Here is a 15,722-nt window from a genome sequence, read left to right as displayed (position 1 = left end):
GGCAAGTTGCTATACCTAGTTCCACGAGTGGCTAAAATGACTGGCTCTTTCTGTTTACGGTGTGGATGGACAAAGGGAAGTTGTTGGCTTCCACTTTCAAGGAGTCCACAAGGAATAGCCCTATAACCTCTCACACATCCTCCCTCCGTTCTGCTAGGGCTGCTAATGGGTTAAAATAGTCTTAAACCGAACTAGGGAGGAAGATCGATGCCCAAAGGCTAGCTGGGGACTTGGTGGGCGTACAAGGCTTCCTCTGCTTTGAATCCACCCAGGGTTTGAGTCTGGCCCTGATTCCTACTTCAGTTTAAAACCAAGGACCCCATTTCTGATCTCTAAGCCCACTTGTATGATGACAGCAAAATTAGGCACTAATTCATGTTCTACATATTAATACCAGAGGAGGCAATCGGGTACTTTCAAAAAGGGTTTTAAACCAAATAATGAATTACAGCTCGGACTAATTTGAGGCTAGTTATCTAAAAAAAAGCCGCGGTACACGTGACTGGGGGTCATCACTCTGGGACTGGCTGGGAGGTAGTGCTGCTAAAGGCAAATGGCCTGGCTCGCATCAATGCTGCCGGTTGGTTTCCATGACAACTGGTTGGTAGGGTCACTTAGCAACCCACAGCAAGTATCCTGCCACAGAAACTGCAGTGGCTATGGGCCAAGCCATAACGGTTTCTCTTCCCAACCACATTTTCAGCCCAAGTTTTCGCCGTTCGGCTGCAGATGACTTGACGGAACCTGGGCAGAGAAAGCTTGGGGGGTTCTCTGAGTTCTGCAACAGCCTCCACGGAAGGGAGCTTGGCCTTCCTCTTTTCTTCGTGTTTTCCTCCTTAAATCTTTCCACACCGCTAGTATATGTTTTAGTTAGCGTTTAAATATAAAATAATTACATACTGATTTTTCAGCTTTTATGTTTTCTTGCCTTAACACCTCAGAAAACATCTGTTTCCTCAAAGTACTCAGCCGAGTTTCACCACAGATTTTCTATTCTTCCCAGTGGCTATGAAAACTGAATATTCACTGTTGCATTTCCAAGTTGCAACAACAAAATACCCCACAGAAAGCAACAGAAAAAAAAGTATTAAAAATCCACTTAAAAGGATTCTGCAAGTTATTCTTCTTAAGGAAGGAGTGAGTTTTGGTTGTACCTGATTTTGAAGAACCAACATCAATCTGTCCTAGTTGTTTTCTCCTCTTGGCTTCCACCACTGGATTTTCAAACTGGGTTTTCTGATTAATATGACTGCAAAATGATTAAAAATGTGTATTTCAAAATTCTTACATTATATTTTTACGGTAAACAAATCCCGGATGGCATTTCCTTAAGTTTTCACTATCAAAAATCAATCACATGCAGGGCTGTATATTAAAATAACAGCACAGCTGAGTTAGTGCACCGTCAGTCGCTGGCTTGGTTTTCAATACAAATGAAGTTGTTAAACTCTCTCTGAACCTTGAAAATCATGTTCTGTAATTTTAATATTATTTTACTATACCAGCAAAGAGGTAAAACTTTCAACAAATTCAGTTTTCTGTGATGTGGTAGTACTTGAACATGAACTACAATATTCACTCAATCGTACTTATTGAGTGCTTACTGTGTGCAAAGCACTATACTAGGCACTCTGTGTGCAAAGCACTATACTAGGCACTTGAAGCACTTTACAATACTGTTTGTAAAGCTGAACAGTAATTACAAGTCATGAAAATTGGCATAATCTAGCTCCTACAGCCGTTTCATAGAAGGAATGTTTGCCTTCTGATGCATTAACCTTGGGTCCAGGCAATTTTGGTCTTATCTACTTAAAAGGGAATGTAACTATTAAAAGCTCTATCAAGTTAAAGGGAAGAATCACAGAATGCCAGATGAGCCTGGCTTATCTATTTTGCCTGCTTCAGATGGATTTAACCTATTGAACAGATGTGGGCGGTCAGCATCTGAACTCCGAATCTGACTCCTGATCAAATATGGGATCTTGTTTGGGCAGCTCTTATTTCACCATTTCTGAAATATTTTACATAAGCTCTGGGGAATAAGCAGTGTGGCCTAATGAAAAGAGCACAGGCCTGTACATATAGCTATAATTCTATTTGTTCTGACGATTTTGACACCTGTATACATGTTTTGTTTTGTTGTCTGTCTCCCCCTTCTAGACTGTGAGCCCACTGTTGGGTAGGGACCATCTCTATATGTTGCCGACTTGTATTTCCCAAGCACTTAGTACAGTGCTCTGCACATGGTAAGCGCTCAATAAATACGACTGAATGAATGAATGAATGAGAGTCGGGGACCTGGGTTCTAATTCTAGTTGGGCCACCTGCCTGCTGTGTGACCTAGGGCAAGTCATTTAACTTCAGTGTGCCTCAGTTTCTTCCTCTGTAAAATAGGGATTCGAAACCCATTATCCCTCCTACATAGACTATGAGCCCCATATGGGAGAGGGACTGTCCAACTTGATTAACTTGTATCTACACTAGCAATTAGTGCACTGCTTGGCACACAGTAAATGCTTAACAGATTCTATGAGTCCATGAACAACGAAGCCAGAACAGGATACACAAAACTAAATTTGTTTGGGATGGACTAGGCTTATGCATTCTCCTCCCTCTTGCCGCCTCCAGATTTCAGAAAATTCAAATTCTGGGGAATTTTGGTAGAGGGCTGAAGCGCTGCTGTGCATGAACTGTGCTAATGATGGGATTATGATCCCTAAGGCAAACTGGGCATGTTCGAGAGTACCCACTGGAAATGAGACCTTGGCTTTTCCCACTTTTGTCCTGGGCTGTTTCTCATCAGGCCTGCTGATCCATTTCTCATTTCTGGGACCACGATTTGGTCATCTCTGGCAAAGCTGTAGCTTGTTAGCTCTAGAAGATAACTAACCCATGAAAGGCTCTGAGATCCTTAATACAATTACTATAATCTGATATATTTTTTCTACAGTGACGCAGTGAATGCGAATACTGTCTTCTGAAAAATCTGTGGGCTGGGAAAAAAGAAATCCTCCTCCTTAAAGCTTCTCTGTCCATTTGCAAAGCTGATGAAGACCATGAACTAGCATGCTCACCCCTCTCCTAAATGATTATGGTTAGCCTCCTTTCATCCTCCTGTCTCTCCCCGCTTCAGTCTATTCTTCACTCTGCTGCCCAGATTATCTTTCTACGGAAATGTTCTGGGCATGTCACTCCCCTCCTCAAAAAACTCCAGTGGTTGCCTATCAACCTTCGCGTGAAGCAAAAACTCCTCACTCTCGGCTTCAAAGCTCTCCATCACCTCACCCCCTCCTACCTCACCTCCCTTCTCTCCTTCTCCAGCCCAGCCCGCACCCTCTGCTCCTCTGCCGCTAACCTCCTCACTGGGCCTCGTTCTCACCTGTCCCGCCATCGACCCCCGGCCCACATTCTTCCCCTGGCCTGGAATGCCCTCCCTCCACACATCCGCCATACTAGCTCTCCTCCTCCCTTCAAAGCCCTACTGAGAGCTCACCTCCTCCAGGAGGCCTTCCCAGACTAAGCCCCCCCACTCTTCCTCTGCTCCTCCTCCCCTCCTCATTGCCTCCACTCCCTCCCTCTACCCTACCCCCTTGCCCCTCCCCACAGCATTTGTGTATATTTGTACATATTTATTACCCTGTTTGTTTTATTAATTATGTGTACATAGCTAATATTCCTAGCCTTATGAATAAATTTATGAATAAAAGTTGTTCAAATCCAATCTCCAACCTGATGGTCTTCCTTTGTGTTCATGCATTCGTTCAATTTTATTTATTGGGAGCTGTGTGCAAAGCACTGGACTAAGCACTTGGGAGAGTATAGTACAAAACAGACACATGTTCCCTGCCCACAAAGAGGTCATAGTCTGGGGGGAGGGGAGGGAGGGAGGGAGGGAGAGGGAGGGAGGGAGAGAGAGAGAGAGAGGGAGGGAGGGAGGGAGAGAGAGAGAGAGGGAGGGAGGGAGAGAGAGAGAGAGGGAGGGAGGGAGAGAGAGATTGAGAGAGAGAGAGAGAGAGAGAGAGAGAGAGAGAGAGAGGTGGGGGGGAAGGAGAGCATTGGGTCTTTGTATGGTTCAAAGAGGTGGTGTTTGAACAGAATAAGAAAAGCTGTTTAAGGCTGATGACTAAAACTCCTTTTTATACAAAGGATAATGAAGGTGGCTGCTCAGCCTGAGGGCTTTCCAAGTAAGTGGATGGATGGGAACTCTTCAGCCAGCCCAGTGACAGCTCTGTGAGGGAACTGGAATCAACTTTTGGCTTCAAGGCTGTCCATCCCCTCCTACCTCACCTCCCTTCTCTCCTTCTACAGCCCAGCCCGCACACTCCACTAACCTCCTCCCTATGCCTCGGTTCTTGCCTGTCCCACCCCAAACCTTGACCCACGCCCTACCTCCGGCCTGGAATGCCCTCCCTCCACACACATCCACCAAGCTAGCTCTCTTCCTCCCTTCAAAGCCCTACTGAGAGCTCACCTCCTCCAGGAGGCCTTCCCACACTAAGCCCCCCTTTTCCCTCCTCTCCTCCTCCCTTCCCGTCTCCACAGCACTTGCATATATTTTACATATTAATTACTCTATTTTATTTGTACATATTTATTACTCTACTTTATTAATGATGCGTATCTAGCAAAGATTCAATTTATTCTGATGGTATTGATGCCTGTCTACTTGCTTTATTTTGTCGTCTGTCTCCCCCTTCTAGACTGTGAGCCCGTTGTTGGGTAGGGACCGTCTCTATATGTTGCCGATTTGTAATCCCCAAGCGCTTAGTACAGTGCTCTGCTTGTTTCTCCCCCGGTGCTTAGTACAGTGCCTGGCACCTGGTAAGCACTGAACACACACCACAATTATGGGTAGCGGCATGGCCTAGTGGCAAGAACACAGGCTTGGGAGTCAGGGGTCGTGGGTTCTTATTCCGACTCCACCACTTGGCTGCTGTGTGACCCGGGGCAGGTCACTTAACGTCTCTATGCCTAGGTTAAAATGGGGATTAAAAGTGTGATCCTTAAGTGGGACAGGGACTGTGCCCAAACTAATTACCTTATATCTACACCAGTGCTTAGAAGAGTGCTTGGCACATAGTAAATATTTAATAAATACCATAATTATTATTATTACTACTACTGCTAAGGGCCAGGCACTGTACTAAGCACTGGGGGGAGATACAAACTAATCACTTTGGATATAGTACACTATAGTAGACATAGTAGACTATGTCCCTCTCGGAGCTCAGTCTTAATCTCCATTTAACAGATGCGGTAACTCCCTCCCTCATATGGCCTAAATGCTATTGGAAAAATTACTCCTACCATCCCTATATGTCGGTGCTTATACTCTACTGACCCAAACAGGAATTGCTGAGGCACTGTTTCCTGACCCTTAGGACTTTTGAATATCGTAACTTTGGACCACATTATGGATCAATGGCAAATATCACAATAACTGGATCACGTATATGGATTACATTTCTCCCGCATGAATATTCAAATAAAATGAAAAACTATAAAAAGATTAGCATTCCGATGCAGGATTTGCCACTAGATTTTAAAATTAACTGTTTCATAAATAATTAATTTCAAGGTTCCATATATAATTAATATATGATAATTAATTTCAAGGTTCCATATTCAAAAATTAGGAAAAAAAAAAACTGCCGCTGCAGTAGTAACATCAACTGCGGCAACCTTGGCCAAGCGAAATCACTAAGCCATCTGGCTTGACATGTAACAGGCTCCAAGGAGCCACCGTTTAAGTAACAGCTCTTTATCTCCATTAATAAACTCTCTGCAGATTACCAAGGTTGTGTTTCCAAACCTAACCAATCTGGGAATCAAGCCACGGGCTCCACAGCTCAGCTGACTCCACACTAATGGCCACCCTGATTATAAGCTGCATTTCAGAAACTGAATAAATTACCTTCCCATAAAATATACCCGCCTTGGGAAATACCACGCATATTGATAGTCTCCCTGTTGTTTCAGGACATTTCAAGCACCGCATAAACATCTGAGTAAATAACTTTGGTAACTGTGACTTTTTTTTTAATGATATTTAAGTACTTAGTATGTGCCAGCAAGGCACTGTACTAATCACTGGGCTGGATACGGGATCATCAGGTTGGACAGAGTCCCTGTCCCACATAGGGCTCACACTCTCAACCCCATTTTAGAGGTAATTGGGGTGCACAGAAGTTAAGTGACTTATCCAAGGTCACACTGCAGACAAGCGGTGGAGCTGGGACTAGAACCCAGGTCCTTTGACTCACAGGCCCGGGGTCTTCTTGGTGTTACATTTAAATTCAGTTGGAATTGATACAACAGGCTCAAACTCATAATATTAAAATCACTTGGTAGTGTCACTGGAAAATACTTTTTAATTCCAGCTAAATCAAACTACTGTTCTAAACATCTCAATGCCGAATAAGTTCCATAGCTATTTCAATCATGACATTCATTGCACATGCTTAAGCGCTCAATAAACGTCATTATTATTATTATTATTATTATTACTATTATGCTTCAGGGGTCAAAAGCAGAGATACACTAATCTTTCTACAGTCATTTGCCTACTCATTTCCATCCTATTTAAAAACACAAGGAACATTCTTGGGTCAGATCAACACTTCATTCAACCCAAAATTTTGTCTCTGTCAGTGACCACAGGTAATATGAAGGAACAGTGTGATAGCTGCTCTCCTTGGCATCCATCAAGGTGCTTGGCAGTGGAGGCGGTTCATCCTACAGGCCATGCCAATTATAATAGCTGTCCTGCTTCTAGCCAGCCTGGGGATTCCCAAAGATTCATCAGAGTGACCTCCGTGGCACAGAAGCAGCCTGGCCTAGTGAAAAGGGCGTGGGAATCAGAGGACTTGGGTTCGAATCCAGTCTCTGCCACTTGCCTGCTGCGGGACTTAGGACAAATCGCTAAGAAGCAGCATGGCTCAGTGGAAAGAGCCCGGGCTTTGGAGTCAGAGGACATGGGTTCAAATCCCAGCTCCACCAATTGTCAGCTGTGTGACTTTGGGCAAGTCACTTAAGTTCTCTGTGCCCCAGTTACATCATCTGTAAAATGGGGATTAAGACTGTGAGCCTTCCGTGGGAGAACCTGATCACCTTGTAACCTCCCCAGCACTTAGAACAGTGCTTTGCACATAGTAAGCGCTTAAGAAACACCATCATCATCATTATTATTACTATTATCACTTCACTTCTGTGTCTCAGTTTCCTCATCGATAAAATGGGCACTTAAATACTTGTTCTCCCTCCTACTTAGGCTGTGAGCCCTGTTTGGAACAGGAACTGTGCCCAACCTGATTAAATTGCATCTACTCCAGCACTTAGTACAGTGCCTGGCACATAGAAAGAACTTAAACACCATTACTATTATCATCATCATTAATAACAATAATAACAATAACAATTATAATAATGATAATGATAATAATAATAATAATAATAACGAGTCAGGAGACCCAAGCTCCCTTGCACACTCCAAGCAACACAGGAGCAGGAGAACTAAGGTTATCCATACGCCTTCTTAGGCCGTATACTTAGGTTTGAAGTTTGCTCACTGAGGTATCAGACGACTGGGAGAAGTGAAGAGGGTCTTTTATGCCCCTCCAAAAGCACAGGTTGTTGTTATGGCAATTAACAGTGACCAGAAGTAGGGCACCACCTGGGGCTTTGAGTAAAAGGCAGAAGCAAATTATAGCCATTAGTTTCCTTCTTCAATCCCCTATTTCCCCCTATTTATTGTCTCTAGTGTGTGAGGATTGGGCCTGGAAGAGCCCAGATGAGTTGAATCTGCCCTAACTTTCCAATTATGCTTCATTTTCATTTCAGGAGCAAACTCACTTTCAGGACAGTCAGCTTTCCAGTCAACACATTTTAATGGTTCAAGATTGCAAGGTCTTTAAGTTACATAGCTCGGCTTAAAAGAGCAACTACTCGTTTCTGTCTGAAGCAACGTTTAACTGAGGTGACGGGAGAAAGATGTAGCTCTTGTTAACTGAATCATGAAAAGCTTTTCAGTCAGAAGAGGATTGCAATGACGGCACAGTTTCTTTAAATGGCTCACTAATGCTTTCTTAAATGCAGATGGAATTTTCAGCTTTTCCCCCATATCCCTTTTAAAACTGAATAAGGAATTTCATGCCATGAAAGCTGAAGAGATTACTACCCCATAACTGGAGTTCAAAAGCTCCATCAAGTGAGTTTGGATGTCAACAGGCAGCTATCAAGTACTTTTCTATATTTCTTTAAATAAATGCATGCCACGGTTTAAGAGTCCTTAGATAGCTAAAGGCAAACACATTTTGTAAAGCAGACACTTCAGAGAGGAATGTTTGCAAACCCCTCGTAAAATCATGATTAACACGAAATAAAGTGACAAGAGAATATTGTTTTATTTAAGGGACTATCTGCCAGTGACGACTTCTTGATCCAATTCTGTGTTCTAATTTATTGTCTAAAATACCTGTCAACCACTGGGGCTAGGATTTCTCCATTTCACAGGTGGATATACAATCCCACAAAGGCAAAGAGAAGGACGTTTCTAAGTTTAGAAAATATTAATAACTGTCCATTAATATGCAATGCATACATATTGCCTAGGTACAGGATTGCTTATATTTTTCACTGATTAAACTTTTTTTCCACTGTTTCTTGCTAAATTTGATTACCCCATCAAATGAAAAAATTATTGAAGAAACTTACTCAACATAGTATGTCCCATACTGAGGGTCTTCTATTTTCTCCCAGCCGTAAGGAAGTTCTATAATTAGAACAGAAGAGTTAGTGAGTTTACAGATTCAGTACCATAATGAAAAAAATACTTAACACCGCCATCAATTACATGTGAAGAAACAGTGAATCTAAGGGGTCAGGTGATAAAAGCTGTTTATGTTTTTCTCATTTTTTTCAGTGGTTAGGAGGCAAGAAGTAGAAAAAGATGGAGAAGGAAAATCTTGTTTTTTAAATAGATGAAATTTTAGTATCTGTCTCCCCCTCTGATGGTCAGGGAACAGTGCCTGGCACATAGTAAGTGCTTAACAAATGCCGTCTCAAAGAAAATAAATAAAAAATAATCACCAGAACTAAACTCAGACTTCTGGTACCTAAGATTGGGTGATAATTCAAGAGGAAGGAGTCTCCCACACTCTCCCCATCACCCTCTCCCCCAATCTGGTCTTCCACCTCTTCCCCAGCAGTGTGGCTCGGTGGAAAGAGCCTGGGCTTTTGGAGTCACAGGTCAGGGGTTCAAATCCCGGCTCCGCCACTTGTCAGCTGGGTGACTCTGGGCGAGTCACTTCACTTCTCCGGGCCTCAGTGACCTCATCTGGAAAATGGAGACTTTGAGCCCATCGTGGGACGACCTGATCGCCTTGGAACCTCCCCAGTGCTTAGAATGGTGCTTGGCACATAGTACATGCTTAATAAATGCCATCATCATCATTATTATTCTTATTCTCTGGGCCTCAGTTTTCCCATCTGGAAAATGGGGATGAAGACTGTGAGCCCCACGTGGGACGACCCGATCACCTTGGAACCTTCCCAGCGCTTAGAACGGTGCTTGGCACATAGTACGCGCTTAATAAATGCCATCGTTATTATTATTAGAGAAGCAGTGTGGCACAGTGGAAAGAGCCCGGGCTCGGGAGTCAGAGGTCGTGGGTTCGAATCCCAGCTCTGCCAACTGTCAGCTGGGTGACTTTGGGCAAGTCACTTCACTTCTCTGGGCCTCAGTTCCCTCATCTGGAAAATGGGGATGAAGACTGTGAGCCCGCCGTGGGACGACCCGATCGCCTTGGAACCTCCCCAGTGCTTAGAACAGTGCTTGGCACATAGTAAGCGTTTAATAAATGCCATCATTATTATTATTATTACCTTCCACCAGGAAGTGTGAGAGAAAAAACTATTCTATTCTGTTAATATGTTTTGTTTTGTTGCCTGTCTCCCCCTTCTAGACTGGGAGCCCTCTGTCGGGTAGGGACCGGCTCTATGTGTTGCCAACTTGGACTTCCCAAGCGCTTAGTACAGTGTTATGCACACAGTAAGCGCTCAATACGATTGAATGAATGAATGAATGAATGAATGAATGAATGAATGTGTATACCAATTCTGTTATGCTGAACTCTCCCGAATGGTTACTAGAGTGCTCTGGATGCGGTTAGCCCTTAATAAATACCATTGATTGATATCAATGATTGATATCAATGATTGATTGATATTCAAGGCCCTACTGAGAGCTCACCTCCTCCAGGAGGCCTTCTCAGACTGAGCCCCTTCCTTCCTCTCCCCCTCATCTCCCTCTCCATCCCACCATCTTACCTCCTTCCCTTCTCCACAGCACCTGTATATATGTATATATGTTTGTCCATATTTATTACTCTATTTATTTATTTTACTTGTACATATCTATTCTATTTATTTTATTTTGTTAATATGTTTGGTTCTGTTCTCTGTCTCCCCCTTTTAGACTGTGAGCCCACTGTTGGGTAGGGACTGTCTCTATGTGTTGCCAACTTGTACTTCCCAAGCGCTTAGTACAGTGCTCTGCACACAGTAAGCGCTCAATAAATACGATTGATGATGATGATGATGATATCCTAGTTACTGACCTTTTGATTCAGGCTGTGTCAAGGAATTTCTTCATCTTGTCAAAAAGTTGATCGCCAAACCCATATATTCTGGAATTTTAGTCTTTACGAAAACTACTCATCGGAAGTATTTATTAAGTACCTACATGCCCAGAACACTGAGCTGAACACATGGGAGAATATGACAGATGAAGACATAAGAGCCTGGGGCAAAGTTTCTATATTTCTGCGGTCTCCTAAGCACTGGGCCTCACTGGCTTGAGGTCTAGGGCAGTTTCTCCAATCCTCTGGCACTCTCCAAATCTTTTCCCCGGGTTCTTTTATTGCCCCAGAGTGTGTCATTATTAAAGCTCAGTTAATCAGAATTTGATTAATCCCCAACAAGAACTGATTATTAAAATACTGTTCACTGTGATGTTCAGCATTTCTCTTTGAAGAGTACTGCCTTAGTTTTCTCTTGAAAGCTATATATACATACATATGTGCATACATATTGTTATTATTATAATAACATCGTAACAATATTATTATTTATTAAGCGCTTACTATGTGCAGGCACTGTTCTAAGCGCTGGGGAGGTTACCAGGTGATCAGGCTGTCCCACGGGGGGCTCACAGTCTTAACCCCCATTTTACAGATGAGGTAACTGAGGGGCAGAGAAGTTACAAAGTCACACAGCTGACACTTGGCGGAGCCGGGATTTGAACCCATGACCTCTGACTCCAAAGCCCGCGCTCTTTCCACTGAGCCACACTGGATATGTATACCTATATACATATTTAAATAGAGGTTTAAGATAATGGCTCTAGCTGGTTTCATTATAAATGGATAGTTCCCCTGCAATACTCAGAAGATTGAGAGACATTGTTCTTAAACTTGCATCAATAAATCAACTTGATAGTAATATGGAAATGTAGGAGGCATGGATTCCATTACAAGGATGAAGTTGACTGTTTAGTAGCTTAATCTAAATATCCCCCTTCAGAGAAGTTGAACACTAAAAATAACACCGAGCTCCAACGATATGTGGAAAATGGTTCTAGTCTTATTAAATGGTTATCTTTAAATGTTAAATTTGGATAGGATTCAAATTACTTTTCTTTTGAAACATAAGGCATCTGTGATCTAGTTAGCACATATTAGATTAATGGGGACCTTACATCGTATTGTAAACTCCTCTTGTGAATGCAAATTCATCAAGGGCAGTGACTCTATCCATTTTTATCTACTGTATGTTCTCATCTGCTTAGAAGACACTCAAATGGTACTAATAGTGATAATACTATAAAATGCATTATTAAAAAATGTCTATTTTTTGCCAACATGCCAAAACAAGCACTCATAAATGGTAATCAGTCTTTGAGGTCCTCTTTCAAAAAAACCGTAATTTTTGAATTTCCAAGTACACTAGCTGATTAATCAATTGTATTTACCGAACACTTAGGGTGTATGCAGAACACTGTTCTAAGTGCTTGTGAGAGCACAATATGATAGTTCTTTTTTCAACTCTACTTCCCATTTCCTTTGGGGCTGACACAGTCAAATTCCGCTTATTACAAAGAATGACTTTTGTGAATATTCCAAGTCCTTTTTCCAAGACTGGTGGACATTAAAACAGGATGTAAACAGAAAACTGTGCAAAAAGATTCCTATACAGAAACTCACAACAATATCTGCATTTTGCATAAAGGGAAATGGCCTTCAGTTAAATTCTGGCACAAGATTAATTTTCTTTCGGGTATGTTCTCTACTAACCAATTAATGGTATTTATTGAGAACTGCTATGTACTGAGGACTCTACTAGGTTCTTGGGAGAGAAAAATACAGTAATAACAATAATAATAATTTTGGTATTTGTTAAGCGCTCACTATGTGCAAAGCACTGTTCTAAGTGCTGGGGAGGATACAAGGTGATCAGGTTGTCCCATGTGGGGCTCACAATCTTAATTCCCATTTTACAGATGAGGTAACTGAGGCAAAGAGAAGTTAAGTGACTTGCCCAAAGTCACACAGCTGACAAGCGGCAGAGCCAGGATTTGAACCCATGACCTCTGACTCCCAAGCCCGGGCTCTTTCCACTGAGCCACACTGCTCACGTAGAGTTGGTAGACTCATTCCCAGCCCACAGGGAGCTCAACAGTCTATAGGAGGATTATCTTCCCTTGCACAGAAAAGTTGCAAAGAAAGAAAAGTTTCAATATATTTCTGGGCTTCTACAGACACTGAATTTCAGGTTGCCTGTTGATACTGCAATGCTTTTCCAGTGTCCAGTTTAGGATTTTCCACACAGAAAAGGCATGATAAGTGGCTGACTATAGAACACTACTTAGATGATAAATTTCAAAACCCTGTTATCTTTAAAATGGTTTTAAATGGTTTAACTCAATGGTATTTAAAGGTTTTTTACTTAGTGTTTGAAATTTAGCATCGCAGCAGATGAGACCGCACCCTCCGCTCCTCTGCCGCTAACCTCCTCACTGTACCTCGTTCTCGCCTGCCCCGCCGTCGATCCCCGGCCCACGTCCTCCCCCAGGCCTGGAATGCCTTCCCTCCGCACATCCGCCAAGCTAGCTCTCTTCCTCCCTTCAAAGCCCTACTGAGAGCTCACCTCCTCCAGGAGGCCTTCCCAGACTGAGCCCCCTTTTTCCTCTCCTCCTCCCCATCCCCCCCCACCCTAACTCCTTCGCCTCCCCACAGCACCTGTATATATGTTTGTACAGATTTATTACTCGATTTATTTTACTTGTACATATTTACTATTCTATTTTGTTAATGATGTGCCTTTAGCTTTAATTCTATTTGTTCTGATGACTTGACACCTGTCCACATGTTTTGTTTTGTTGTCTGTCTCCCCCTTCTAGACTGTGAGCCCGTTGGGTATGGACCGTCTCTATATGTTGCCAACTTGTACTTCCCAAGCGCTTAGTACAGTGCTCTGCACACAGTAGGTGTTCAATAAATGAGGTTTTTAAGATAAACGAATCATTAATGAATACTTTCATAACCATTACTCAATTTGTTATGTCAATTGAAAGCAAATAAATTAAGTAATCATGTTAATTTCTAACGATAATGTTATCTTATGGATATCAGGAGCATAAAGGGAAGAATTGGGAAGCAGCATGGCCTAGGGGACAGAGCACAGAACTCAGGTCCTTCTGACTCCTAATCCGAGCTCTGCCACTTGTCTACTGTGTGAACTTGGGCAAGTCACTTCACTTCTCTGGGCCTCAGTTACCTCATCTGTAAAGTGGGGATTGAGACTGTGAGTCCCATGCAGGACAGGGACTGTGTCCAACCTGATTAGCTTGTATCTGTCCAGCACTTAGAATAGTGCTTGACGGCACTTAATGAATAGTATTATTATTATGAGGCCAGATTCAACGATTATTAGGCCAGAAACAATGATTTTATAGAAGACTCAACCTTACTGAGTAAAATATGAAGCAGATTTAAAACCTAATAATGTCACTTCATTAGAGTAAAATTTCTCATGTTCTATCAATTTAATTGCGCATGAGAAATTTAGGTTTAAATTGAAAAAAATTTCAAAAGGGGCTTTAGAAATGTAGATTAAGATTTATGCCCTTGTGCATAATTTATGGTCTACATTATAAATTCATTTAAAAATCTAACTAGAATGAAAATGCTTCAGATTCATCCTCTGTTTGGCACTTCTACCAAGACTCCAGAGTCTACCAATTACCCAGTTCATTTATTCATTCATTCAATGATAATTTTTAAGCACTTACTGTATGCAAAGCACTGTACTAAGCACTTGGGAGAGTAAACTGTAAGAACAAACAGACACACTTCTGCCCACAACAAGCTCACAGTTTAGAGGGGGAGACAGACATTAATATAAATAGGTTAATTAATACTATTAATTAAATTTGGAATTTATAATTTATCATTTAATTAATTTATGATTATTATATTAATATATTAATTATTATATTAATGCATTAATTATTATGTTAATTTACAAATTTATAAATTAATTTAATTAATGCATAAATAAATTACAGGTATATACTTATGTGCTGTGGGGATGGGAGGGAGGATGAATGAAGGAGCAAGTAAGAGCATTGCAGAAGGGAGTGTGAGGAGAGGAGGGCTTAGTCAGGAAGGCTTCTTGGAGGAGATGTGCCTTCAATAAGGCTTCGAATTGGGTTAGAGCAGTTATCTGTCTGATATGAGGAGGGATGGCATTCCAGGTCAGAAGTAGGATGTGGGCAAGAGGTCGGCGGTGAGACAGATGAGATCTAGGTAGAGTGAGAAGGTTAGCATTAGAGGAACAAAGTGTGCGGGCTGGGTTCTAGGAGAGTACAGAAGTGAGGTAGGAGGGGGCAAGGCGATTAAGTGCTTAAAAGCCAATGGTGAGGATTTTTTGTTTGATGTGGAGGTGGATGGACAACCACTGGCGTTTCCTGAGGAGTGGGGAAACACGGTCTGAACGTTTTTGAAGGAAAATGATTCAGGCAGGAGAATGGAGTATGGACTGGAGTGGGAGGAGACAGGAGGCAGGAAGGTCAGCAAGGAGGCTGATAGAATAATCAAGGCCGTCTAGGATAAGTCCTTGCGTTAATGTGGGTGCAATTTGGATGGAGAGGAAGGGGCGGATTTTTGTGATGTTGTGGCGGTAGACCTGACAGGATTTAGTGATGGCTTGAATATGTGGGTGGAACGAGTAAGAGGAATCAAAAATTAATGCCAAGGCTACTGGCTCGCGAGACAGGAAGAATGGTGGTGCTGTCAACAGTGAAGGGAGAATGAGCGGGAGGACAGGGTTTGGATGGGATTAGTAAATACTATTAGGTTTTACTCCGCTGTGGGGAAAACTACTTCTTTTTCAACTGCATTCCCCCTTCCCTTTGAGGATGACACATCAGTCAGATTGTGCCTATGAAAAACAATGATATTGGTGAATAAAGCCTTATTCCAAGACTGACATAATGCTGTACGAGATCAGCTCTCAGGAGAAGATTCTAAGTGAGCAGCTGTCATGTTTTGCCCTGAGATCAAAGTCTGTCCTTTCATGACGTGACCAAACTTTTCTTCTGCTCAAAGATTGGAACATGAAATCCTCAGTTACAATGGTCTCCTAGGTCATTTTACTGCCATCAA

The 15,722-nt window shown here is 42.3% G+C and overlaps 1 protein-coding gene across 3 annotated transcripts in view; it reads right to left on the bottom strand.

The window, feature by feature from the left end:
- MAGI3 (membrane associated guanylate kinase, WW and PDZ domain containing 3) overlaps window positions 1–15,722 on the bottom strand; it is a 189,931-nt gene that overhangs the window by 51,345 nt on the left and 122,864 nt on the right. For all 3 annotated transcript variants that reach the window (XM_038749323.1, XM_038749324.1, XM_038749325.1), the window contains exons 7-8: window positions 8,713–8,770; window positions 1,155–1,249 (exon numbers count right to left, since the gene is read on the bottom strand). In XM_038749323.1, the coding sequence (XP_038605251.1) occupies window positions 1,155–1,249; window positions 8,713–8,770 (153 nt within the window). The remainder of the gene's footprint in view (window positions 1–1,154; window positions 1,250–8,712; window positions 8,771–15,722) is intronic.

Source organism: Tachyglossus aculeatus, chromosome 7, assembly GCF_015852505.1.
Source record: "Tachyglossus aculeatus isolate mTacAcu1 chromosome 7, mTacAcu1.pri, whole genome shotgun sequence".
Taxonomy (NCBI): domain Eukaryota; kingdom Metazoa; phylum Chordata; class Mammalia; order Monotremata; family Tachyglossidae; genus Tachyglossus; species Tachyglossus aculeatus.
Note: the sequence above shows the minus strand (reverse complement) of the source record. Positions and strands in the feature narration are given on the sequence as shown.